The sequence below is a fragment of the Ovis aries genome, chromosome 22, assembly GCF_016772045.2.
Source record: "Ovis aries strain OAR_USU_Benz2616 breed Rambouillet chromosome 22, ARS-UI_Ramb_v3.0, whole genome shotgun sequence".
NCBI classification, from domain to species: Eukaryota; Metazoa; Chordata; class Mammalia; order Artiodactyla; family Bovidae; genus Ovis; species Ovis aries.
In genome coordinates, this window is record NC_056075.1 from 21,352,029 (window position 1) to 21,379,362 (window position 27,334).

At 55.1% G+C, this 27,334-nt stretch overlaps 1 protein-coding gene and 1 long non-coding RNA gene across 13 annotated transcripts in view; one reads left to right on the plus strand and one right to left on the minus strand.

Moving 5' to 3' along the window:
• The window catches only part of LOC105604251 (uncharacterized), a 61,678-nt gene extending 47,266 nt beyond the window's left edge, over positions 1-14,412 (minus strand). Inside the window, exon 1 of the long non-coding RNA XR_001023689.5 lies at positions 7,690-14,412. This is a non-coding gene — a long non-coding RNA (uncharacterized LOC105604251). The remainder of the gene's footprint in view (positions 1-7,689) is intronic.
• The window catches only part of PAX2 (paired box 2), a 91,303-nt gene continuing 66,681 nt past the window's right edge, over positions 2,713-27,334 (plus strand). For 3 of the 12 annotated variants that reach the window (XM_060404412.1, XM_060404411.1, XM_060404410.1), the window contains exons 1-3: positions 14,562-14,672; positions 18,145-18,313; positions 19,036-19,233. In XM_060404412.1, coding sequence (XP_060260395.1) covers positions 14,630-14,672; positions 18,145-18,313; positions 19,036-19,233 — 410 coding nt within the window. In that variant the 5' untranslated portion in view covers positions 14,562-14,629. 12 annotated transcript variants of the gene reach the window in all.

The window sequence follows — 27,334 nt, forward strand, 5'->3', positions numbered from 1 at the left end:
CTTCTCTCCTGCCCTCCCGGCCGGATTAGCTCTCTCCCCTGCCGCCTAGCAGCCTCCATTTCTGGCGAGGCTGCCTCTGTCTCTCTGTCTCTCCCTGTCTCTTTGTCTCTGTCTCTCTTGTTTGTTTCAACTCCCGGACACTGATTGCGCCTTATGAAGTTCTAACTGGTTTTGTGTCAGGAAGATCTTTCTCGCTGCTACCCAGCCTGGCGTGACGGATTAAACATCAACTAGTTAAATAAAAATTAATATCAACTGCCTCCTAACTTCTAATGTCATGTTGTTTATAACTAATGAACTGATTAGGGGATAAACACATCACGGAGACATTCGGCTCTCCTGCCTGGGCTCTGCAGCCGCCCTGTGCCCACACCCCAGTACAGCCTCTGGCTGCCAGTCCAGGAAGAAGGCGGGGCTGGAGGGGCTGCCAGCTCCCCGGGGCTTGCTCCTCTGCCTACCTTTCTCGCTTTCTTTCCCTTCCTCTATACATTTCCTTTTCTCAGTCCCTCTTTTTCCCCTTCTTTCTTCTTTCTTTCTTCCCCCCTTGCATTATTCTTTATCCTCTGCTTCTCTGCAAGGAATAGTCCATCAGACTGACTCTGGGTTGGATATGTCTGTCTCTCTCTGATAGTCTTGTCCCCCAACCTCCCTTCTCTGTGGGAGTCCCTACCTCTTTCTTCCCTCTTCTCTACCCTCATTTGGATTCATTCCTCCCCCAGCACAAAGTGTAATGATTAAAAGCATCCTTGTGACTGGGCCTCTGCCCCACGACAAAGCAGAAGTCTGCAACCTCGCCCTCAGCACTTTGTGAAATACTGACACCCCCTCTCCAGTTATTTAGGGGAAAGGGCAGGGAGCTAGAATAAATGAGGTTGTGTTTTCTGTTTCTCCTGTATTCAATCTGGAAGGAGATAGAGAAAATAAAAGTGATTTCTAAAACTTTCACCTTTCCTCTTGTCCCAGAAGCAATTAATACAGGTTCAAGTGCTAAGTTTAATTTTCAAAGAAAGAAAAACTACTCTTGTGTCCTTCCTCCAGGGGCTTCAGAGCCCTCTCCACACACATCCACCCCCTCACACCCCTAGCCAGCCCTAGTCTGACAAGAGTGGCCTCCTGCAGGGCTCTTTTCCTAAAGATACTTAAAGCAAATCACAACTGTCATCATGACAACAATAAGGCAGGAAAGCAAGTAATCACAGACCTGGCCCCGGTGATTTTTTTTTTTTCTCTAAGAAGCCACAACGTTTTAACTTGGTTTGCCCTGGACCGCAGGGTCTAACAAGACAATAACAACAGAAGAAGCTTTTAAAACCAGTTTAGCACACGTGAAAATGTAATTCTAATGAAGAATCAATAGGCTGGCGGATCATTTTTCCTGGGACTCCTTGGAGAACCTGAGAGAGACTTTCAATCAATGGGGTGGGCAGTGAGCAGGAGGGCCCTGAGAGACTGTGGGACAGGGGTGAGGCCTGGGAGACAAAGAGAAGGCTGGAGGGAGGCTAAGGTACAGGGCCTGCCCTTTGACTGGCATCACTTTGCAGGTCTCCAGAGTTCCCAAGGCTCCAAAAGTATCAGAGCGAGAGCTAAGAAAACTCCTTCCTCCTCTTGGTCCCCCTGGTATGCGACAGGCTGCTTAACACAATGGCTTCAGCTGCCTTCCCCTGGGCCTAGGCCCCAGTCCTGGCACTGCCCCAACCTTGGGCCCTGTGTTCAGGTAACTGTGACAAGCTGGCTCAGGAGCAGGCAAGGACACTAAAGCTATGTGTGTGAGTGTCCCCAGTTCAAAACACCTGATTCCCCACTGGGTGCCTCCCTGCTTGTGTGTGTGTGTGTAATGCTGGGTCTAAATTCCTGCTTCTGAAAACGCAGGAATAAGAGCAATGAATATGTCTGTGGTCACACTTCACATTCTATCAATCACTTTCACCCAAGTTTCTCAAGAGAAATCTGGGAGAAAGGCAAGGATTATAATCACTATTTTAGAAGTGGTAACAAAGGCACAAAGAGCCTTGCAGTGGAGGTGTGACTCAGCAGGTCATGGCCCATGCGAGTGGGTGACAGAGAGTCTATGTGTGTGAACATCTCACTTGTGTGTAATGGAATAACAGCATGAGAATGCATGGTGGGGGGAAAAGGAGAGAGACTAGGGTTACATTTATACACATTGCTTTCTCATCCTTGTCCTTGGGAATGTCTTCTGTGTATAACAAAAAGCAAAAACCTTTTTTTTTTTCACTTTTAAGTTTATTTCTAACATATGCTTATGTTGGGAAATCATTGTTTGATTTTTTTAAAAAAGAAGTTAAGAAAAGAAACCCCAGCAAAGTCTGATGTTTTAAATCACACATTTGTGGTAAGATGGTAACTCGGTCATGATTTGCCTGAAACAGTAGAGATTCATGGTCCTGGAGGATGATTTTTTTAAAATTTAAGTTGGGGAAGGGAATTTCCTGGTGGTGCAGTGGTTAGGACTCCAAGCTTTCATTGTCAAGGGCCCTAATTCAACCCCTGGGCAGGGAAATAAGATCTCAAACCTGTGCATGACAAAAAAAAATTTTCTTTTTAAGTTGGGGAGCCATTATATGGGTTTGGCCTCTGGGTGCCTGTGCCTCCTCAGTCCTGAGTTGCACAATCTTTTTGAAGGAACTTCAGCTGAAGTATCTGGGACTCTTGCTAAAGAGCATCCATTGCTAAGTGGTCCCAGTAGGCCTTTCAGACGTGGGCCTCAGTCCTTGCTTTGGTGCCTTCTGCCTGGAGCCTGGAGGTGTTTGTGCAGGAGACAGGACCAGCTACAGACCTCTGCCTGCACACTGGGGCTCACCCAGCACTTACCTTGCCTGCTTCTCAGTGTTACTCAGCATGTGTGTGCAAAGGCTGAATGAGAGTGAGAGTGGGAGGCCCAGAGCAAGTGAGTGGGAGTGTGAAATGGGGGCAGATGAGAAAAGGGGACCTGGGGAGTAGAAGTGGGAGTAGTGGTGCTTGAGAAGTGTGTGAGTGTGTAAGGAGTTTAAGAGGGTGTGTGTGGACAAAGTGGTGTAGAAGTTTGAGGGAGAACTTGTGACCAAGGTGTGAGAGGTGTAAATTCCAGGTTGGGAGGGCCTGAGGTGGGACAAAGCTCAAGTGAGCCTTTGATCAGGGATGGAAAGCTTGAGTGTGCTTGGAGGGGTGTGAATCTGAGGGTCCAAGAAACTTGGAGTGAGAAGACCAGAATAATGCGGAAGGGGGTGGTTCAGACGGGTGGGCCTCTGAGCACAGCCAGAGCCGTGGAGGGTTCTGGGCTTTCTCCCTTTCTTCTGAGCCTGCCTCATCTCCTGAAGGCAGGGAAGCCAGAACTTTCCCCTTGTATTCTGATTTTTTTTTTTTTAATGAAGAATGGAAAGAAAATTTGGAGCAGGAGAGGCTTGTAAGGGATTTAGCGAGCAGTTTCACAATGTATTGGCGACAAGGAGTGATTATGTCGCCCAAGAAAGTTGGGGTGCGTGTGTAGGAATCTTGGAAACATGTATTAAGACTAAGCCGTGTGTGGCAGGCGGCGGAGTAAGTGCTAGTGGAGAAAGTGGCAGGGGGCGAGCGCTGAGCGTCGTGGAGAAAGGGAACGCACAAAGTTGGGGAACGCATGAGAGTGAAGACGCCCCTGCGTGTAAGGCTGGCGACTGACGGGAGCGAGTGACAGCGAAGAAGAGGGGGGTGGGGTGAGAGGGTGTGCCGGCGTCTAGGCTGGGGATTCGGTCTCTGGGTGCCTGCGGCAGCGCGGCGGCGGCTTGCCTGCGGCGGGCTCGGGGCCGGGGTGCGTGTGCGCGCGTGTGCGCGGGACGGAGAGGCTGGGGCTCCCGGGCGCGTGGCTGTGCCTCGGCGCGGCCGGCTGGGTGAGCGCGGGCGCGAGCGGAACGCATAACCGAGGCGGCGAGCAGCCCAGGTTATCTGAGCCGCTCGGTCTTGGGTGACTGCGCCCAGATTTCAGGGCGGCGGCGGCAAAGGCGAGACGCGCTGTCGGGCCGCAGAGAAGCCGAGAAGCGAGACCCAGGCCCAGACGGCAGCGGCGGGGAGCAGAGCATGGAACAGCGCGCGGGCCGGGCAGGTAAGAGCGAGGAGGACCCTGAGGCGCCACAGGCAAGGGGGTGACTGAAACGCACGGGGGCGGCCAACTGAGGGACTCCACTTCTATTTCTGGTGCTTGCCCGGCGGCATGGCTGGGGACTGGAGCCCTGGGGCCTCTTTCCCACCGCTGAGGCCTCCCGCCTTCCGTCCCAGTGTCCTCTAAACCGACGAAAAACTTTCCACCCAGAAAACGTGAGTTTTACAACTTCTCTTGGTCTCTTTGCAGAATCTGGCCTTGGCTCTCTTGCTGTGCCTTTACGACTTGATCTTTCTGCTTTGCTTTCCTTCAGTGTAGAAATATTTTACCCGACTTCCCCCAAGTTGGGAGCACTGGGAAGGCCTTAGTTTCTAGTGGGGATGGAGTGTGGGTGCATGTGTGCTAGTGGGTGAGGACAGGCTGTGTGCACAAGTCTCTGTGCACATGTGTGAGGGTCTTGTGTATTTGAGTATGAGGTGTAAGCACTGGTGTAGATAATATGTGTGGAGAGAAGGTTGCTCCCAAAATAAAAAACTCCAGGGAGGCCTGGGACAAGAAGAGGGATGTCAGGCCCCGGGGGACCTGAGTAGGGAGGAGAATCCGAAGCTGCATACCCAACGGGCTAAGGCAGTGGAAGGCTGTTCCTCTCTCTTTTCCCTCCCCCAGGCCGGCCACCTCCACTCTGTCTGCCCACTAGTTTTCCCGATGTAGCACAGGGATGGGAAGCCAGGGACCCAAGTTTAGTTTCAGATTGTCAAGGAGGGAGAGGGTTGGATCAGGTTTCCAAGAGTTTTTCAAATAATACCACAGAGGTCAAGGACTAACTCCAGACCTTTTTGCCTCACTCCTCTCCTTCTCCAAATCACCTTCTTCCTCTCCCTCCTCCCCACATCTACCAGCTCAGGCTCTAGTTCTTTCAATTGCTTATCCACCCTCAGCACTGCCCTTCCTGTAGCTTCTTGGCCTAGTCCCTCAGCTACCTCCATTCCCTCTCGGAGGCCTTGTCCTCACTGGGGGAACTTGGGCCCCCAAGAGTGTCAACTGGGGCCTCTTGGGCTTTTAGGGATCTGGGCCACCCCTCCGCACCAGAGGTTTAAGTAGGGAGATCAATAGCAAACAGTTGTAATGATCTAATTAATTATGGCAAAATTAAAAGCGAGTACAAAATCAATCTCTGATGGTGTTGAAGATGGAATTCAATTGAGAGCCCATCTGTGCACCCCCTCGACCGTATAAATATGCAGCCCAAGGACAGACCTAATGGCTGGGCCTTCCTGGGAACCTCTCTCCCCCTTTCTTCCCCTCCTGCACAGAGCTTCTCTCTCCCTCTGTCTGAATCTATTTATTTTGCCTCCTACTGCCTCCTGCCCCCACCCCTCCTTCCTTCCCGGTCCTGTCTGCTCAGGCTCACGACACTCCCACTTTGCCATTTTCCCTCGTGGAAGGAGGCTCTCACTGCCTCGCAGGCCTGGGGTGTGTGGACCTGGCTCCCAGTCCCTGCAAGTCTCCCGGAAGACACAGCCCGACCCAATCCCCAGCGCCTCGGGAAGAAGGCAGAGCGGTGGGGGCATCCTTGGGCACCTCTCCGGGCCCTCACCTCAAGCTTCCTGGCGTTGGGGATACTTCACAAGAGGCGAGGGCGCTTACCCAGGGCCGCCTGCGCCTACCGGCATGTGCCCGACGATCCGCTCTCCCGGCGCGGTCGGCCCAGCGGCCAGGAAGACCAGCTGCGCACAGCACTCCAATTTTCCCTTCCCTCCTTTCCCCGCTTTGGCCGACGCGGGGATCACATTCCCGCCAGCCCAGCCAGGCCTTGGGGAAGGGTAGGGAGGAGCTGCGGAACAGGGCAGGAGGCAAGGCTGGGTCTGAGCAAGGAAATGTTTCCCTTCCAAGGCGCCTTCACTCTTTTTTCACTGCCTTCCTCCGGTCCCTCGGCCCTCCCCTCATTTTTGAACACCTCTGGCCGAGGCACAGAACAAACCAGGACTCTGCGTGCCCTAGAGGGCCCCGGGTCCCCTCTTAGACCCATACGGCTGGTTCAAAATGACGCGCAGGAGAGAGCGTGCCCGGCGGACGCCCTGGCGCAACCGGCGCAGGCGGGTTTGCGAAGGATGCGGGTTATATTTAGTATCGCTGAGCCTGTCCGGAAACAGCGAAGACCACCAGGATAAAGCCAGAGAAGGGGTAACTGGAAAGGATCGGCTATCAGGTCAATTGCGGTTTTTGGCCATCGATGCCTCTACTCTCAGAACCATAAAAATAAGTCCTTTATTTAACGACCTTCCTTTTACTCCACTGGCCTGACCCAGCAAGTTCTCTGCCTCCCTGTCGCTGGTCCTCTCTCTCCCTCCTGTGGCTCTGGGCCCACGCTGATTTCTCAGGTGTCTTTATGCCCCCCTCCAGACCCCTCCTACTCCCTACTCCTGCAGCCGGGCCCTCGGGGCCTGGGGGAGACACAGCCTGATGCCTCCCACCCTCTTTTGCCAGGCCTCCTCACCCCGTTATTAATTGCTGTGTTGACCTGCAGGATTGATTGGCGGCCCCGCTGGAAGAGGCTGCGGAGGCCTTGGCCTCGGTGCAGCCTCGGCTGAGGGCAGAGAGGGGAGGGGGAGGTGCTGGGTATGGGTCCTGAGCGCCTATCTCAGCCCCGCCTGGGACACAGCTGTTTGCCTAGACACTTACTCCACCTGCCTCACAGATCTTTCACACCCTCACAACACTCACACACTCACAGGATCCCTTCACCGAGAGGCGTTCAGCCCTCAAGGAGACACATCAGAAATTCTCCATAGATTTAGAAATTGAAAGAGGCTTCCTCTCTCCATCAGTTTCTTCTCTACCTTCGTTATCCGCAGGTCTTAGACTTCCCGACCAGCCTGTTCGGAGATAGCCGGAGTGACCTACTGAGACCTGGGCTGTTTTTCTGTCCGATATTTACTTTGCATCTCCCCCAACCTCCCCGCCCCTCCTCCCAGGAACAGTTGCAGAAAGTTAAGAAACAATCCTGGATGCAGGTAACCCTTAAAGTCTCAGACCAAAGCACTTCTCTAGAAAGACTCCGTGCCCCTACTCCAGAGGGATTTGGTTAAGCCCTTTTGTTTCAAGTTCGGTGGATGGACCGCTCTGGATCGCACAGGATAGAGGGCAGAGGCTTGCGGCAGCTAGGGATAGGGGTCTGACCCAAAGGCGAAGGCCCTCCCCTCTCCACCCCTCCCCCTTCCCTAAACCTTGGCGCGCGCGCGCACACGCGCGCACACACACACACAAACACACGACCCCACAGACACAGCAACACCTCGCTGCCCGATTCCAGGCCACAGGCCCTCCGGCTTGGAATCCAAGCGATAGTGAACCCCGGGACGACCCACTTCCAGGCTGGGGTGGGCAGAGGCGGGAGGGGCAGACGACCCTCGGCCAGTCCCCAGAGAGACCCCTTTTCCTTGGTACTCTCCCAGTCTCATCAGCCCTTCTCTCTCCACCGAGGTACCCTCTCCCCTCCGCTCCGGTCCTTTGTCTCCGGCCACTTAGCGGCGCCGGGCAGCCTGGCCCCTGCCTGGGCGGCCCTGCCCCTGGCTTCCCTGTTTGTCTGGCGGGGCTCCCCCTGCCTTCCTTACCCGCTCTCGGCTCTGGCGCGTTCTCCGCCTGCTCCTCACGTCCGCACAGCTGCTGGGAGAGGAGGCAGGGAGGGCGGGAGCGCCGCGGACGGATCCGGGAGAGTAGATTTGGTGCTTGCTGCAAGTCGGGGAAAACTCAGCCCGCCCCTCTTCAACTATTCCTCAAGCGCCTCGGAGCCGCGCGCCCTCACCCGCGTTTGGCCCCTTCCTTTCCTTGTACGTTGGCGGTGGCTATTTCACTTCCCTGGTCTGCCCAGCATCTGAAGTTGCGTTCCCCCTGCCCTATACTCCGTTGCCTTTTGGCTTCCCGCATGCTACCTTCTGTCCCCTTCCTCCGCAGCCCCCTTCTTGGCGGTGGCTTGGAAGGTGTCGCTGGGGACGTCCGAGGTCCGCCGGCACAATCGCCCTTCACCAGCCGGGTCAGGCTCAGGGCTCAGGGCCTGGCTGAGAAGAGGGTTAATCATTACTCGCCACAGACCCTCAGCCTCACTGGGACTCTCTCACCCTGGGGGAGGAAGTGAGGAGGGCAGATGGCCAGGTGGGCACCCCGGCTTGACCCCAGCCAGCCTCCTCGGCCCTTCCAGAGACACGTGCCTTCTCTGGTCCCTCAGCACCTTTCACATCCCTTTCTTTTCCTCCTCTCTCCCTTCTTCCACTCCTCCCCTTGGTCAGGCCTCTCCCCGCCAGCTTATCTCCGCTCTGGCTTTGGCAGGTTGACTGCAGGTCCTGGGAGGAACAACTTTCTTTGTTTGGAACCGAACTGGATGGGATTTCCTTACCCATCTCCACCAGCAAGCCACTTCCTCCCAACCATTTTGCCCAAAGGGGACCACGCCTGAGGCCACACTTAACCTGGGCTGTTGGCCAGGGCGTGGTATTTAACTGATCCTCTAGCAGTTGCAGTGGGGAGAGGGGCGCAGGAAGAAGTGGGAATGGAAGAAAGGCAGGGAAAAAAAAGTAGAGTGATGAACATGGACAAGGGTGCATTGCGACAACAGAAAGAAAAACATCCGAAAGGGAGGAACACAGAAAGGAAAGCAGTGAGGAGTCCTCTTTACCTTTATAGGGTAGACGTTGGATGAGAAACATCACCCCCTGCCCTGAGTGCCTAGATCCCTCTCTTCCCTCTTTGTGAAAGGTTAAGTGTTCAGAAAGTCTACTGTAGGCATATTTGGTTTCTAAAATGCTTTCCTATTGGCTAGCTCCATGGAGAAGCAAGACAGGTGGAATTATCCCTATTTTACAGGCAAGAAAACTGAGGCTCAAAGAGGCAAAGGGACTGTGCACGTGGAAGCTATTGCTCCTTCCCTGGGTGAGTGGCCCTTTAGCTGTGCAGAGGTCTAGAAGCAGAGGGGGAGGGCAGGCTGTGTCCTGGAGCACTAGAGCCTCACTGGGCCTCTTGTGCCCCCCTCACCGCCTTCCAGCTTGTTCTCTGTTGGACAGAGAATTCATTACCTTACCTCCTACCCTATAGCCTTGCTGGCCCAGTTTCTCCTGGCTTGACAGTTTTTGTTTTGTTTTGTTTTGTTTTTTTTTCCCTGCTCCCCAGTCTGGTGGCCCACTGGCGGCAGCCACCTGGCAGGCCCGTGCCGCTAAGAGGCCGCTTTGGTGGCCAAGTGGCTTGCATTGTCGTTTCTCGTCAAAGGGACTGTGAAGGGCCGGCAGGTCGCTAGGACCTCTTGTGAGGAAAAGCCGGGTTAAAGGAGGAGGGGCCGGGGAGGATAAAGGCGCAGCACGTGCGCTCGGCCTCCTCAGGACCAACAGACAGAGCGGGCGGGGCCAGCCGGGAGTCAGGCCCCCCGGGCTTCACGCAGGGAGCCCAAATATTGGGAACAAAAGCGGGGAAAGAAGAGTGAGCGCAGGAGGGTGGGAGGGAGCAAGGGAGGGAGCGAGGAAGCAGAAATTAGGGGGTCTTAGATGAAAAAAAAGAAAGTAGCTTTAGGGGGAATGTGCCGTGGAGTGTGAAATTGCAGCCCATGGTGCTCCATATTGTACCAGAAGCTCTTCCAAAAAAAAAAAAAACACCATCCTCCAACGTGACCAGAGGGCTAGGAAGGGGGAGGGGCGGGGAGAGAAGCGGGAGGAGGAGGAGAAAGGGTCGGGCCGGAGCTGGTCAGGGCGAGCTGAAGTGGGGCCCCAGTGCATGAAGCGGCCGCTTGGGACCTGGTCCCAGAGAGGATGCGCCCTAGGGGCACCCCGGGACCCTGGGGGCCAGTGGGCCTTGGCTGTCCAAGACTTAGATTGTCAGTCGAACTTTTTTCTCTTTTCTTGTTGTTTTTTTTTTTTTTTTCTGGTGGTGGTGACTTCCAAAACTAAGAATAATTCTGAAAAGGAGCTTGGCTGTGGAGCTGATGCTCTGCTCCACCCTCCTCTCTTCCCTCCTCTGTTTTCGCTTTTCTTCCCTTTGGACTAGTTGTGTTTTTTTTTTTTTTTTCCCCCTTGGTACTAAACAGCTTTCCCCGCCTTGAACTTTAATGCATTTAATTTGGTCCGCACCGTGGGGAGCATTTCCTAGGGAGATACATTTAATTTCGGAATTTCTAATCCCCTCACTCAGAGCCCCAGCCCTGGCTCCCCTTGCCGCTCCCCGGGAGGTGGAAGGAGCGGAAGGAGGAAGGCTGGCCGACGTGTCCAGGAGGGGCATGACTGAGATGCTCCCTGGGCCCCCACCAAGCCCTCCCCTCAGAGGCAAGCCACCTTCCCCAACTGCTCCAGGTCAGGCATCCAGGCCCTGGGTCAGGGCCCTGCCTGCATTGGGTAGGCAGCCAAGCCTCAGCCTTTCTTCGCCAGGGCAGAAAGCACTGGGGCAGACTAGGGAATTCAGTCCAAGAAATTACATGGGAAACGTGAAAAGGAGCTGAAGGATTGTGCAGGGAGAGCATGCAATTAGGGGTTGCAGACAGGGTTTTGACCACTTGAGTTCAAGCACAGTCTGCCCAGAAATGCATCTGGGAGCTCTGGGTGCTAGTTGCTCTTGGCTTGGGGCGTCTTTGCGTGTGTATGCTGTGGGGGAGGAGAGAGAAGCTCAGTGGAGACCTTAGCCTCGGACACCTACACCCGGCAGAGCAAGCAGGAGACAGCCAGAGAGTCAGGCGGCCAGTGCTCATCAGTGAGGAAGGAGGCAGAGGCGGGGGCGCTAGGCGCCGGGTGAGCCTGGCAGGGAAGGGAGCGGAGAAGGTGAAGGAGCGGAGATCCACACGGAAGATTTATTGGGCAGATCAGATGCACAGAGGCGGCTAATGAAGCAAATCCCGAGATGGGTATCAGAGCAACTCCCCAAAAGTTTATTTGCCTTTAAATTTCCGCAGGGAGGCGGGCGCCTTGTTTGAAGTGTAAATGCCCCTAGGTTGGGGGGTGGAAGGGCCGCTTTGAAAACACCAGAGAGAAAAGGTTCATTTAGAGGCAGACGGGAAAAGCAACCAACCCTGACAGGTCGGAGCCCGGGTTGTGTTTGGGGTTGGGTTGTTTTCTTTCTCTTTCTTTTCCTCTTCTTTCCTTTTTTTCCTTTCTGGCTTTTTTTTTTTCCCCCCTCCTCTACTGACTATAGAAGAAGAAAGGGAAGAACAGGAAAGAGAACATCAGAGGGAGAGACCAGCGCCTCTGGAGAGAAATCTGTGCCAGCCCTTCAGCCTGGAGCCCTGGGAGAAGGCCGGGGCTTGACTAAAAGGGTTTCTAATCATCATGGAATATTGCTCTTTGATTTTCTAGGTCCTTGAATGGGCTGGAGCCAAAAAGGAAGGTGCCAGGGGCTGGCTTGGTGGGAGGGTGGATGTCCAGCTGGCGTGGTACAGGGAAAAGTGTCTCAGGAGCAGGGTGGTGGGGTTCTGGAGTCCCAGGGACTACCTGGGAACTGGACTGTCAGGGAAGGGTCTTCACTTCTCAGGGGTCATGTCAAGTAGAGGTGTGTGAGCGCAACTTCCAGCACACTTTGTGTACCGTCTCCTTCTTTACAAGAGAAGAAAATCCCTCTTCGTTGGTATGTAAAAAAAACCTGTTGTCTGCACCCAGGCTTCTTCATAGTCTGTGTAACCTAAGGATATGTCTGGCTGATTCTAGAAAAATCTGAGTCTCTGTGCAGACAGGGGTGCTGTCCACTGTCTAGTTTTTCCAAGAGTTCAGACTCCCTAAGACAACTTCCTAGACCAACATAAGGAGACCTGGGGCAAAGGGCTCCTTTAGTATTGAGCTCCTTCTCAGTAAAGAAGACCCTTCCTCCATGCAGGGGGGGCCCCCCTCATCTCAATTGTGACTTAATTACCTCCCTGAAAGAAGCCCGAGGCTGTACCAGCTAATATCACCCGAGAGCCCCTTACTCCCAGGCCCGAGAGCCATTCCCTTTAGGCTGCCGGGGACGGTTTTCCCTTCTCGCTCCCCACACCAAGTTAGTGCGTGTTCGTGGGGCTGTGAGGCCAAAGGAAACCCAGGAGCGCCATCTGCAGGTCTCGAGAGGAAGAGACTGACCTTCGGGGCTGGACCCTGCGTCTTTCATCTCCCGCCCGAGGGAGCCAGCTGGGCCGCGCAAGGGATGTGGGGCTGAGGGCTGGGAAGGAGGGGGCAGGTGGGGAGGGGACTTTTCCTTCCAGAAGTTACTCCGCAAGTGGATTAAACGAACTGGGCTCCGGAGGATCCAGGAAGGAGAGGAAATGCCAGGATCCCAGCAGATCCTACCTCCTAAAGAGTGGGGAGCTTGAAACCCTGTCGGTCTGAACCTGGCCCGAACCGGGCCGAGGATGAAGGGAGTTCTGAAAACCAACGTGCGAGAGGCCCTATAGGAGTTTCCTCCTACCTGAGTCGGAGCGGGGGGTGAGTGGGGGCCGCCGCCTTCGACCCCCAACCTAGCTGCAGCCTAGGTTCCGGACAGAGAGACAGCGGCGCGAGTCCGCGGCTCTTCTGCAGGCGCCAGGGTCAACAGGCAGGGGCCAGAATTGCCTCGAGTACCGGCTGCAAGAGCGCATCGCGGGCTTCCCTGAGCCGTCCTTTCGCAGACCCAGGAAGCTGGGGGGTGGGGTGCGGAGCGAGCGAAGGAGGGAGAGAGTTAAAACATCAGCTGAAGTGCCAAGATGATTTATGAGAGGAGGGAAAATATTTCATAAAGATCTCCCGGATATTCTGTACTTAACCAGTTAGGAGACAAAGGGCTTCTCCTGCCTGGTGCTTGCGCGAGCTAACCTGAGCGAGCGAGCGAGCGAGGGAGCGAGTGCGGACGAGGGCTGCGGCGGCTGGGCCGGGTCGAGCGCGCAGCGCCTCCTGCGCTGGCTCTGGATCCGCCGAGCAGGCAGCGGGCGGCGCTCAGCCTCGTTCGCAGCCTCTTCTCCCCAGCCGGGGAGAGCGAGGCGAGCCTCGATCTCCCGCCTCCTCTGCCGCCAGCGACCGGTCTTTCTGCACTGTCTCCCCAAGCCCCCTCCCCGGCCACCTGAGGGTCCAGGAGCAAAGTCCCCGGGTTCTCGCACCGTCCGTTGGGTCCCACTGAGGCAGGTGGGTCCCCGCCGGAGGTCTCCAGCTCGCTTCTACACCGAGCGTTCTGGACTGTCCAGACCCTTTTAGGCAAGGGGACGAGGGAAGCCTTGCACGCAGCCGCGCGTGGGACGGGAGAGGACAAATTGCCGGACACTTTGCCCCGGAATGAGAATTGGGGGTGTGTGGGTGGGGAGGTACCTCAGGAGGGACAGGCGAAAGGGAAGGACCAGAGAGAGGAAGGAAGAACCAGGAGGAACGGAAGGGAACTCAGCTGAGAGTAGCGGGGGGAACAGGACTACGGATGCGGACCGAGCTGGGGGCTCCGTGGCTCATGCGGGCACTGGCCGGTGGATGGCAGGGCTGGGTGAGTTGGGACTTCGAGCCGGATTCGGAGCGTGGCGCGCTCTGCGGTCCTCTGTCGTTGCCTGAATATTCATTAGACTGGCCCTTCTTTATCCTTATCTAACGTTTATCTTATCGGCGAGTTTCGTTTCTCAGTGTAGTTTTAATCCCAGGCTCCCCTTCCCCCTCCCCCTGGCCCACTCCCCTCCCTCCCTCTTCCTTCGCCCGCTGCTCGCTCCCTCCCTCCCGTTTCCCCCTCCCCTGCCCTCCCCTCGCCGGCACCGGAGTGACAGGCGCGAGGCCCTCCTCGCCGAAGCTCCGGGCTCCGGCGCTGGCGAATCACAGAGTGGTGGAATCTATTGCCTTTGTCTGACAAGTCATCCATCTCCCAGCTCGGGGAGGGGGAGGGGGTCTGGAGGGGGCTTTGCAGCTTTTAGAGAGAGACACACCGGGAGCCCAGGCTCCAGTCTGCGGCCGAGTCTTCTCGCAAACGCAACCCACCTGGGGCCAGTCCAGTGCTGCCGGCGTTGTTCGGCTCCCTCCCTCCCTCCCGGCCCTTCGGCCGCGGCGGCGCGCGCCAGCCTTTTCCGGGGGCGGGGGCCCGGCTCGCGCTCTCCCCTTCCGAAGGCGCCGGCTCGGACATCCCGAGGATTGCTACTTCTTTGCCAACTTCTTCAACTCACCGGCACTTGGAGCGGCCCGGCTCGCCGCCTGGCGCCCTCGGGCCGCCCCTTCTCCTGGCCCACTCCCGACTGCCGCCTCTGGATGACCGGGTTCCAGGGGAGCTGAGCGAGCCGTCTCCCCGCCCAGCCTCAGCCCTGGCCGCAGCTGCCGCGCGCGCCATGCGCCCCCAGGTCCCCCCGGTTCGACCTGCCGCCCCGGGGCCGTTCTGCTGACCGCCCAGCCCCGCGCCCCGACGGTGGGAAGTTGCGGCCGCTGCGGTTGCGAGCTCCGATCGGCCCGGGAGGAGTCCCCGCGGGGAGCGCAGCGCCCCCCGCTCTCGAGCGCCGGGTCGCAGACGGGCGCCCACTCACCCTCCCTCCCCCACCCCGTCCCTCCCTTTTCTCCTCAAGTCCTGAAGTTGAGTTTGAGAGGCGACACGGCGGCGGCGGCCGCGCTGCTCCCGCTCCTCTGCCTCCCCATGGATATGCACTGCAAAGCAGACCCCTTCTCCGCGATGCACCGTGAGTACCGGCGCCCGGCTCCTGTCCCAGCACGGGGCTCCCCGTCCCACCCTAGCCTTTCCTGTCCTGTCCTGTCCTGTACTGTCCTGAGGCGGCTCTGGCCTCTTATGCTCAGGTCCCATCTTGGAGGCCACCCTGGCTTCTCCTGGTCCCCCCTTTTCGTTCTTCCTCTTTCTCCCATTTCTCGGTCTATCTAAAGACCCTTCTCTTCCTTCTGCCTTATGTCTCTCATATTTATCCTACTACCTGCCTTCCTACCTCCCGGGTGCCCATCCTTTCTTCCTTACTTCCACCTGCTTCTTCTTAAATAGTGGATCCACAGCCCCTGACCCTGGCTCCAGCCACCGTTCCCCTGGCCACCCTCTTGCCTGGGGCTGGGAGACTAATGGGCAGGCAGTTTTTAGGGTTTTGTGTTATGCTTACTTTGTTTTCTCTCTGTTTGGCTCCCCATCCTTCCTCCTCTCATCTGTACCTTTCTCGAACTTAGAGTGTGGCTGTCCAGGAGAAGACTCCCCGCACAGGCAGTCTCAGTGTCAGGACAATCAGGCAGAAGAGCGTGGGGGTGGGGTGCCCCCTTCTGACCCTCAGCTCCCAGCTTCTCCTGGCCCTACCAGCCCAGGCAAGGCTTCATGTGGGCTGGTTTGAAATACTTCCTTCCTCTTCTTTTCTTGCTTGCCGTCCATCCTACTTCCCCTCTGGTGTCCCTGGAGTTGGGAGTCTGAGATTGGCCAGACATGGTGGTCATCTTTCTCTGCCTTTCCTGGGGAGATGCTCTAAAAACAAAGAGGGGTTCCAAGGAGAAATCGAAGTCAGCGAGATATCACATAGAAAAGCCTTCCAAGCAGTCCCAAAGCTTTGCTCTGCTTCTAGTTCTGGAGGCTCCTTGCCAGTCTCCCACTCCCTGGTAAGGATGATCCAACCAGTAACCTGGCCAGGGGATCAGAAAAGAGGGAGAAAAGGAGGTGGGAAGAACAAAAGGAAGGCAAATACCAAAGCTGGGGAGAAAGAAAAGAGAAACCAAAACCAGGGCTAAGAAAGAGCAAGAAAACAGAAAAAAAAAAAAATGTTACAGTAAAAAAGAGAAGGGGAGAAAATAAATTTAAAATAGGAAAGGAGGACTATTTAAATTAAATTTGAATTTATCTAATTCTTGTCCTATGTCTTTAGCTTGGAAACAATTCAGAGATTTTTTTTTTTTGCAGGCTTTTTTCCCCCCAAAAGGTAAATAGATTCTAAATAGAAAACTTCTCTGTAGATTAATAAACAAGGATGATTTGTAACTTTTCACAAGGAAACTTTTTAGAGCTGGCTTGGATCTGTGCTTTGGACAAGAGAGCCCAGGAGGGAGGGAGAGCTGCATTTTTCTCTAAGCATTTATTTAGCATATATATGTATATATATGCTTTTAAAAGTACTCCTGGGATAAAGTATATTTCCCTAAATAATTTCCAAGCATACACAGGAAATCCGAGCCAGAGACCTCCGGCTGCCGCCGGTTTGTGCCAGCCGAGCCTGAAATCCTGTCTCCTTTTCGGAGGGAGTGGAACCGGGTACCACACCGTCTTCGCCCAGCCAGCCGGCCTCCTGGCCTTGCTGCCTCTGCTCTTTCTCTCCTCTCTCGCCGATTTCGCGTGGGATCTGCCGAGTCCTGGCCGCCCACTGGGTACCACTTTGAAGCCCAAGGCGAGCCGAAGGTGGTCGAAGGAAGGGAGAGACCGCGGCGCGGGCTAGCCGGCCAGCAGCGGCAGCCGGAGTCGGCGCCGGCGGCGGCGGTGGCGCAGTCTAGGCCCGACTCAGCACCGGCCCTCGGCCCCAGCCCTGGACTCCCGCGGTACCCCCTTTCTTTCCCCACCCCTTAGATTGGGGTCGAGGGGCCGGGCCCGGAGCCCGGGGAGGCTGAATTATTCATCTTTAATCTGCCCGCAGCTGCCGCCTTTTCATACCGGTAACGCGAGTTCTCCCGGGGCCTAAATTATTGATGGTCGGCTTTGGAGGGAGGGGAGGGGTGAGGAGTGGGGCTAGACGTAGGGAACCTAGCATGGGTGAGGGGTAGGATAAGAGGCTTCGGCCTCCCCCAGCCTGGAGATCAGAGGCCTCTCCCTAGAGGTTTAGCCGGCCCCTATTCTCGGTCCCCCCAGAAGGGGACGGGAGAGCAGCAAGCCGGGTGCAGGTGTCCCCGCTTTCTCCGAAAGTCTCCAGAGGCTAGCAGGACAGGGCTGCAGGTTGTTGGTCCGGTCAGGTTGGACTCTGCCGCTAGAACTCTGTGCTTGGATTGCTCAGTAACTGCGACTGCGTGTTGATGGCTCTGGGTGCAGGATTTCTAGACTGCTGTGAGTCAGGGAGAATGGGGCACCAGGCAGCACCTTCAGGCCTGGCATCCGGCGACCACTACGGCTCCGAGGTTGGGCGCCTGCAGCAGGAGTCAGGTTGGAGACCCAGCACCCTCCTCTTGCCCAGGAGAGCAAACGCCCTTGCTGTCCCCTTTCCTGAGTGGCAGCGGAGGTCTAAAAGGTCAGAGGAACGTGATCTGGCTGAGGCTGGCTGCACAGGGTACCCTGTGAACCTTGAGCCCACCTAGGCAACCTGTACCATGTGTCCTGGGCGAGGCGGTGGGTCCCCAGCCTGGCGCAGTGGGGCAGGCGAATGAACCCAAGCAGTCTGCATTCTGTGGTTGCTAGCGGGCACCTCACCGCTCTCCACTGCATCCCTGTCACCGAGCGCAGCAGGCTCTGGGCCCCTGCCTCTTCAGCCTAGCCCCTTCCCTCCTTCAGCTGGCTTTCTTTGAACTTTAAACACTAGGCGGGGTGGGGGGGGAAGTATGGCTCCCCAAATACCTAAAGATAGAAAACATAAAGGAAAGAAAAACTCCCTGTTCCCCCCTCCCAAAAAAATCACAATAAAAACACGGGGAAAGATGTAGGAAGACTCCAATTCCAAATAAATACAAGGAAAGAGGTAGGGAGCAGAGGGGAGAATGTCAGGGACTTAGCTCCTCTCCTACCCAACACCCCAGAATCATCCACTTCCAAGCACGCTCCGACAACTCCCTCTCGCCTGCGGCTCAGGCGGGATTGCGCACCGTCCTCCGCCGGCCCTCTCTTGGCTACATTCTTTCCTGCCGGTATTAATTCCCACTTGGCTCTTTTTCTCCTCTTCTTCCCCCTTTACCCCTTCTCGCCCCGCTGCCCATCCCTTCCTCATTTTCTCCCTGGCGTCGTACAGGCTTTCGAGTCGCGCGTCCCTTCCCAGCCCTCCGCCCAGCCTCTGCACTTCCGAGTCTCTACGGCCCTGCGGCTCCCTGTCCCTAATCCCCTGCGTTGTGGTCGGCCTCCGCCGTTCGCCCGCGAGCCCAGGAATATGCCCTTCCGCCCTGCCTGCTCCCTTCTCCCATCCTGGGCCGCGCGCGGACCCTGACTAATGGCCGGTCCCTGCTGTGTGTGGGGTGTTGTGTCTTTTTCTTGTCTCTCCCCAGCAGGGCACGGGGGTGTGAACCAGCTCGGGGGGGTGTTTGTGAACGGCAGGCCCCTGCCCGACGTGGTGAGGCAGCGCATCGTGGAGCTGGCCCACCAGGGCGTGCGGCCCTGCGACATCTCTCGGCAGCTGCGGGTCAGCCACGGCTGTGTCAGCAAAATCCTGGGCAGGTGAGGGTCGCGGAGCCGCCCCTGAGAGATGCCCCCGTCTCCTTCGCGGGCTGGACGGCCCTGGGTCTCCAGCCGAGGGCTTGGCTAAAAGTGCAGGTCGCTAGCGGGCGTGGGAGATCCCTGACTGCGGCTATCTGGAGAGCGGCTCCTTTTGGCAAGGGCACGCAGGTGGTGACTGCGGCCCCAGAAGCGCCGTCCAGCGCACTTGCTAGGCTCCAGATTCCTCCCTGGGAGAGAGCCGGATTCCTGTCTTCAGAAACGGAAGGACAGCTCTTCTCTTTGGAAGGGAGGGTTGGAGGAATAGGGTGAAGGTAAAGATGGGTGCCCGGAGAAAAGAATCAGCTTGAGAGGTGCAAGGTTAGTCCTGGTTCCCATAGGGGCCCTGTGCTCAGCGGGAATGGGCGGGAGGCCTCCAAGTGCTGTTCCTCCCGCTCTTCTCAAATGAAAGGCCAGGCTTCCCTGTTCACCTATTGCAGCTGTTGTGTGTGCAGCCTTTGGTACGACCACCTTCTGGGAGAGAGCGTCCCTGTTGTCCCTGCCCTCATCCTCCGACGTATCCCTGCCTTAGCCGAGTGGCTTTGGAAGCCCGCTCAGACACGCTAGGTCTTTTCCCTCCGCACCACTGCCTCCAGCGGGAGAGTGGCTTAGCGGCTCCAGAGCCTGCAGCCTCACTCTCTGCCACCGCCTGCTTCTCACTGACCCTGCTGCCTTTCCCCGCGCAGGTACTACGAGACCGGCAGCATCAAACCCGGAGTGATCGGCGGCTCCAAGCCAAAAGTGGCAACACCCAAAGTTGTAGACAAGATTGCTGAATACAAGCGACAGAACCCAACTATGTTTGCCTGGGAGATCCGGGACCGACTTCTGGCGGAGGGCATCTGTGACAACGACACGGTGCCCAGCGTCTCTTCCATCAACAGGTGAGTAAGCCACGCTGGGCTGCAGGGCGGGGCTCCAGCTCCCAGCTCCCGCGCACCAGAGTTTCTCCCAGCTCCAGCTCCGTTCTTTCTCCAGCCTCCGCCTGCCCTTGCTCCTAGGCTCCCAGGTCCTTTGGGCAGGGAGAGGGGACCTGGGAGGCAGAGAGACAGACAGACAGACAGGGCTGTCTCCAGCTCAGGACTGGGTATTTCCTGCCAGGCTTCTCCCGCTGGCGTCCTAGAAATGAATCCAAGTGTTTGTGGTAATTAAGACTCCAAGATTACGCATCTCGGTATCTAGAGACAATCACAGCCCACAGCTGAAGCCTTTAAAATGACCAGTGTCCTATTCATCACCTCTAAACAGACTTTCCTTTCTAAAGGCATGCTCCCTTCCCCAGGGGCAGCCACCTGTCCTGGCTCTCCGCCTCCCCCCACCCATCATCTCTGCTGACTCCTATAAAGGTGGCCTTCCTGGGAGCCCAGGCCTTGCTAGCCAGTTCCACACAAATTTCTGGCCTATTAGCACCAGTATCCCAGGCCTGTAGAGCAAACATCAACGACCAGCAAACTGCTGGCAGGGAGCAGAGAAGCTAGACAAGGAGTGGGATGCCAAGTCAGGAGGGAGAACTCTGGACCCTGAAGCTGAACCTCAGGAGATGCCTCCAACCACCTAGCGTACCTGTGTCCAGGCCTGAGGCTGCACTGATGACAGGTTCAGGCACAGGGTGACAACTCAGGCTGGAGTCAGCTCGACATATAGTAGCACAAGTTAGTCTCCCAATCTTTGAGCCACTCCAGTGTGCTCTCCAAGATACATGCACACTCCACATATGTACCACCCCACCCAGGCCAGCGTATACATGTGGCAGGTATAGCACATAACAGGAGCACTTGGAGATGGGGACCCAGGATGGCTTTCCCATCACAGAACTGCGCAACCTGACGTCAGCAGAGACCCTGTGCAAATTCCAGACAGCCTTGGCCAGCTTTTCAACCCCGGCCCCTTGCATTTTAAGGCAAATCCCCAAATGAGAAGAAGGCTGAGGGTTTCATACCCGTGTTTTTCTTTACACTCTTCATAGGCTCATTATCAGAGCAACTAATAATTCAGCTGGTGCCTTTTTCTGAAACTGGCATCACGTATCAAGGTTCTTTTTTTTTTTTTAATATTTTGCAAATGGTATGGAATTATCCCAAATCATCCTGAAAACAGCAGGTAAAATTAGCTGGTAGAATGTACCTTGGCTAAAGAAGATTCCCTCTGCCACACTCGTGCTGTAACGTACTGCGAGGCGACCCCAGAAATTATCCCACTGTGTGCCATCTGTATTAAAATGGTTATTCAGTTATGAACAGGGTAACATAATACTGATCAGCTAATTATACACCCTCCGAAAACCCTCCAGCTCCCTGGGCCTGGCTCAGCTAGGTATTGAGAGCATAGCGGTTTGACATTCAGACACTTTCCAAAGGAGCTGGAGAAAGACTGGGCCCCCCCCCCCCCCCCCACACACACAACCTGCATTGGGAGAGGAATGAGTCTTTTGCATTTAAAAGCCAGTGGAGGAGGCTGGGGAAGCTCTGGGGCTGGGGCAGGAGTGGGAAGGGTACAAAGCAATGTCTCCTCTCAACCTCTAGGCTGGCTACTGGTCTAGGGAGTGGGTTTGAACTGGGGTCTTGGGAAGAGAGAAGCCCTGCTGAGGAGCAGTGTTGATGGGACTGGGTGCTGGTATTCTGAAGCAATCTTGTTGCGATAGGATTTGCAAGCCTTTGAAGGAGCCCAAGATATGTTTGGTTAAAGCAATGTGCTTCGCTCTGGGGGCGTGGAAGATTGGGGCAGTCAGTGCAGGTGTGGTGGCAGCACCCCTTGCCTAGCACCCTTTCTTCCCCCCTCTCCCCACTATATACCCCTCACTGGCTAAGATGTTTTGGGAAGCTGGCTTATGCAAAAGTTTGAGAATGCTCTCATCCTGAAAAGCCACGGAGAGCAGGGGATGGATGACCCCAGGCCCAAGCTCCAGAGGCCTTGAGGTGCACTCACCAGAACTGGGAGAAAGTAGAAGAGTGAGCTGCTAGTGGGATGAGAGTGGGAGAATGACCTCGGTTTAACAGCTCTGACAGCAGCAGGATTTGCTCAACACAGAGCGTGATCCCCCGAGGGACACAGAGGCTACCTTTGGGTGTGGAACTATAGCCATCTGTGGGCAGGTGTTGCCGGAGATGGCCAGGGTGTGGGAAGAAAACGGGGAAGCTGCTGGCAGCATGGGCAGCCAGCCCTGGGTCTGCAGTGAGGCTTCCTGGCTGGCTTTGTCAACAAGGCTTGGTCAGAGTTTTCTTGACTTTGCATTGTGATTCATATGTGGGAAAGAATTCTGGGGGCTTCCTGGTATGCTGCTGAATTGGGTCTGGGGGGATGCATCTGGGCCAGATGCCCTTAGCATTATGCCTCCAGATGCTTTGGTCTGAAGGGGAAGGTTTGTCTGAGATGCATTGCTTCACCCTAAAGGCTGCTAAAAGTGGGATTTCTGCTGGTACTGCTGATGCCAGGAACTTTGTGAATTCTCACTCCTTGTAGGAAGAACCTGGAGATGTTCTTCTGTGTCGAAAGTATGGTGTGTTGGGGACTGGGTGGTTCTCGAGTTTAGACCTTTACTGTGGGTGAGGTGCCGCTTGTGTTGGGCACTTTATAATACTCACAATCAAGGATGTGTCTGTACTGGCTGTTGGCAAGAAAGGAAGTCCACACGTGCTTATCCACCTGAGCCAAATCGCAAGGGTTTTCATCTTCTCCTCCCCCAAACAGATGCTGTCGCCGCACTTGAAATATGCTATTATGGTTATAAACTAAATTGCTTTTCCTGCTTTAGAAATGGTTTTGGCTTTTTCTGATCCTGTCGTGATAAAGGCTTGGACATCCAACTCCCCTTCTCCATTGGCAAATCCTCATAGCAGTACCTCTCTGAGCCAATGGAGTAGGTAAGGGAGGCCTCCCAATCTCACCCTCACTCCCAGAAACCACCATCAAAAATCCGGAGGCTGGACTGGATTGTTTAGCATGCGGAATTTATCTGAATGGCTCTCAGCTTTGGGTTACTGGTCGTTGAGTGTGGAGTTGCCAGCTCTTCAGCTTGTGCTTAAACACTGCTGCTGTGTGTGTGTGGGGTGGGGGGTGTGTTTATAAACAGGTGACTTGAGACTGAAAGCTCATGTGGGAAATGGCCTAGAGTGCGGAGGAGATGGAGGGGGACCCACCCTGCTAACAGTCACCTGCCTAGTTACGTCGCTGAGCAATTGGCTAGGCAGGAAGGATTTTCCTGATTATATGCCAACGTCTTCAGGTTTGGCTGTTGCTCTGGGAAGGGAATATAGCTCCTTTGAAGGCACAGGTGCAGACTCTAGCGAGAGTCAAGTGTTCCTGAAGATCCCCTGAGGGTACTGTCTTGGACTGAGCTGACAAGGAGGCCATCCATCTTTTAGCTTTCTCAGCCGACACTATACTGTGTGGGACCAGGGCACTCCCAGCTCCTATATCTTTCAAGTGAACCCTCCCAGAGTTAATTTCCCACCAATCACCTGCTACCCACACCCTTCCTTAGCCTATTTGGATTATAAGTGAGCATATGTACTCTCCTAGCGGTGGCAACACTGGCTTCAAGAAGGCACCAGCCCCAGGGCTGTTAAACAGTTCCATCTTGTGTTATCTGCAAGTCTTCGTCAGAATCTGGCACTGGGGTGACAGGTGGTCTAGCTGTTCATTCAGAGGTCTTTCCAAAGAAGCTGGGAGCCACTCATCCCAGCCAAGGGAATGCTGAAGACACATTCGGGGCTGGGGTCTGTGTCTCTTTCTGAGACTCAGGTTCTAGAACATAGCATATTTGACTCTTGGACAGACCTGGTTTGGCACAAAGCTGGACCAGAGAGGCTGTGTTGCCCACCACATTTCTGTACCCTTGCACTTGTTTGGTGGTCAGGTCTGTTGGTCTTGTGGCCAAGAGCCAAGGCAAAGAAGAAGGCTTCTCCCCACAGAGGAAAGGGAAAAATAAGGATAAAGGACTTGCTTTGTGTGCCCCTTGGTTTTCTGGATCAGGCCACCTCTAGTGGACAGATGTGCCAGTTTCTGTTGGAAGACCCTTGCCTACCTGTCCTTCCCTAGAGAATGTCTCCTGCTTCTAACGAGGCTTCCCCTCATTAGAATAACACGTGAAATAGTCACGACTGCTGGCACTCTTATTTCTTTAAATGAGCTGGAGTTGTCCCCCTGAAAAGCCACCTTTGTTCACTTAGTTATTTTAGATGTCTTGGCCAGCAGTTGTATTGGTCTAACTGTTTCCCTGTGGGCAGGCTTCGAGTGGGAAGTCAGGCCACAAGATGGCTTTCAGGTGAGAGTGATGGCTGGTTGCCCTGAGTTCTTACCTCCACTGGCAACTCTAGGAAAGAGGAGGACAGGAGGGGCTGTCCATAACGAAAGCTCCAGGTGCATTTTGGAGGGTGATTTGAAGAGGAAACTAGAGGGGGGAACCCTAAATAAATAAAGTGTGTCCCAACTATTCCAAGAACTCAATAAAACAATCACATCAAATATGAAGAGGCATAAATCTTGTGTCTGCACAGGTAACCTACTCAATTGCTTTTATTATCGCTCAGGCTGCCTCCATTTATTACCGTCCACAGTCTGGGCAAAGGAGCTTGCGTGGAGGGTGGTCTCCAGTGCAATCCTACACCCCGAGAGGCAACAATCAGCCCATACAGCCAGGGATTTCGATGGGAGCTCGGAAGGGCCCATCTGTCTGCATGAAAACCAATCAATAACTCTGTAACCAGAGCCCTTGTCACAGGGAAATGGACAACACAACAGTTCAATACAGGGGCCACGGGGGGAATTAGCCAAGTGGAGATGGACCAGACAGGAGGAGCCCCTGGAGAAGGGAGACAGGGTGCCTAGTGAAGGGAATATTCGGGAGGGAGTGAGATGGAGCAATGGCTTTGTGTGCATATTGGAGGGAATTATTGTGCAAAGTAGACCCAGGGGACTGGAGGCACCGTTGGAAGCTGGGGCGCTAGGGAACAGTTGGGAAGTGGGCTTGTTCCAGTATGTGAGACAGTGTGGTTGTATATGTGATGGTGTGTTTGTGGACTAGAACGTTATGCTTGCATAGAAAGAATAGCTATAGTAGTAACTGATGTGGAAGATGAACCAACCTCCCTGCTCCCCACCCTCCCCAGCCTGCACTCTCTCCCTCTGAGTCCACAAAGGAGTGCCTTAAACCAGGGGCTTCATTTTCTGTCCCCAGCTCCCTAGATCTCCAACTCCAACTGCTCTGAAACTTCATCTCTTAAAGTTCAGGTCCGTTCTTAGCCCTTCCTTATTGCTACCTGGAGTTGAAGTTCTTTAAGAGGAAACTGTACACTGGAAAGAATTTCTCTCTCACTTCCTGTTCTTTAAAAGAATGTAGTATAGGGGGTGAGCCTGGCCTGCCACTTCCCTGAATCCCTGCTGTTTCACCTCACCCCCACTCCCTCCACTGGCCCTCCCTAGGTCAGATTCTCCAAGGGAGAGTTTCTTGCATTCATGCTGGGGAAACAGGTACAGGTGCAGCCATGTTGAGTACCACTCATCCAGCCACGTGGGTGAGCCTAGAGAAGAGAGAAGGGCCTCTGATAGATCTCGGGTGTGGGACAGTGTCTCACAACCAGTGCCCAGGAACAGGTAAAATATTGAATGGGCTTAAAATTAAATCACTGTGGGTTTATCTGTCTACCACTGAACTACTGGATTGAAATGTTTTTCTCCCGTTGAGCAGGTTGTTGAAATGTTTTTCTTCCCGTTGTTTTGGCGCTCTGAAGGTGCAGCTTGAATACATTCATGATGGTTTATGGGCAACAGAGGTTGCTATCTTCAGGGTGTGTGGATGTGTGTTTGTTTGTGCCTACTTGTGTCTGTTCCTTAGTGAATGGGCTCTGAGGTCAAGAGCAGAAAACAGAGGATGGCCCATGCAGTATGGCCTGGAGTCACAGACAGACTGGACACCCTGTCCCTGGGACCATCAGGCCAGTCGTTGAGGTGGTTATCGGGCCACTGGGCAACAGTAATAGGGCTGAGTTGAGAAGTCCTCATTCCATAATTTGGAAAAACTGGGACCAAGTTTTTCTTCCATCTTTATTTGTACTGTAGCACTCTCTTTAGCCCGCAATACGAGGGGCTTTGCTACAGTGACGCTCCTTTATGATAGAGAGCTTTGTGATCCGCTGTCCATTTTCACTTTGACACTTGAGTCCCAGTCCTGTCAGCAGAACTAGTTAAGGACCAATTGCAAAAGCAGCTAAGAAGATGCCCTTCCTGGTGCACCCCCTTGCAGAGTTACAGTGCAGTGGCCCATCAAGGCACACCATGCCCCCAGCAGGAAGCATGGCAGCAGCACTGAGACACAGTCATGGGCATAGCTCCTAAGTGCCAGGCCTTAGTTACAGCCTCCAAATCCTGCCCCAGGAATCCAGGTGCCAGGGAAATAAGGAAGAACCTGAGGTAGGACAGGGCAGGGCCAGGGAGGGGAGGGCAGAAACAGAGCTGGGAACCAGAGAGGGCTTGGACACCAAACCCCGTGGGGCATGATGGCAGAGGCAGATGCTTGGGGTCTGGGTGCAGGGGAGCTATGGAGGGTGTGGAAAACCAGAGGAGGATGACCTGGGACAGGGGAAGAAGAAGCAAGGCCCTGTATATACCTGGGAGCTCTCTGCTAGGAGGATAAGGCATGTAGGAGGGAGATGGGCGAGGCTGCGGAGCCAGGCTCCTCTGTGGCTCATTCTCAACAACCATAAAAAGAACTGGACTCTTGTGGGTTTTGAGTGATAATATGATAAGAAGGTATTTGAGTTTTTCATGAGAGAGAAACAGAGTTATTGGCATTCTGAAGAGGCTGGGGTCTATTGTGGGGCTGTGTGGGAAGGAAAGCAGTGCCCTGAAGTCCAGACTGGTAAGAAACACGTTAGTGGAGATGCCGTATGGCTGCAAAGGGCATGAGGACAGGTGCCTCCAGGACCTCGCAAGGAAGGTCGGTGGGAGAGCCGAGGAGGCTGGGACAGAGGTGGTGAGAGCCACAGAATCAGGAGCTGGATTGCACAGGCCCAGCCTAGAGGCACTGAGATTTCCCTTTTAAAAACTCTGTGTTGGTCAAATAAAATACATCTCCGGGCCTGATTCAGTTCATGGGCCACTGGTTTGCAGCCCCTGGTCTGCGTAACTGGACATAACTTACCTCTCAGCTTCAGACCAGAGCTGTCATCTCGGGGCGGGTATCGGGGATGTGACATTTCCAGAGCCTCTGAGTCCTGGAGCCCCTGAGGAAGGGAACGAGTTCTAAGTCCTCATAGCTAGAGGAGGAGAGGGGGAGATGCACATGGAAAGGGAAGAACAAAAGTAAGAATGAGGAGGAAGAGTGAGGAAGGAGGTGATGAGGCTGAGAGGTGAAAGGCAGAGGCCTGGGACCTGGGTTTGCTGGGCTGGGCTTGCCTGGCCTGAACGTGTCAGAAGGTTGCAGGGAGCCAGAGCTCTGAGCGGCTGGTAGAGCAGGCTGCTGGGGTGGCCTCCAGGAGAGGCTCGGAAGGTTGTTAAGGAGAAAAGGGGAGGCCAGCCTGGGAGGAGAAAGGTGGCAGAGCAAAGGATGTGGTGTGGGAGCTAAAGTCTTAAAACCTGGAGCCCACGGTTGCCTGTACCAGGGAGCATACCGCAAGGCAGGCAGGCAGCGGCTGCGGGGCTGCTGCAGTGCGGTCACTCCAGCCTGGTCCCTGGCAGAAGAGATAGTGGGAGGGAAGCCAAGAGGAAGGAAGGGAGGGCTGGCTTCCTGGGTGTTCCAGCTTAGAGCCCCCTCCACTTGGGAGCCCTGGCCACTTGGCTCTGGACTCCTCTGCCTGCTTTCAGCCCGGCATGAACTCCCCTGCAGTGAACCCCTCCCGAAGCCATCCAGGAACAGAGGCAGCCAAAGGATGAGCTGGGTGGCTCCTGGCAGCAGGAGGAGAAGGGGCTGTGAGGCAGCAGGCTGCAAGGGGAGCTGTGCCCACTGTAGGCAGAGTCAGTTGGGGAAATGGAGAGGAGGACTCAGGAGAC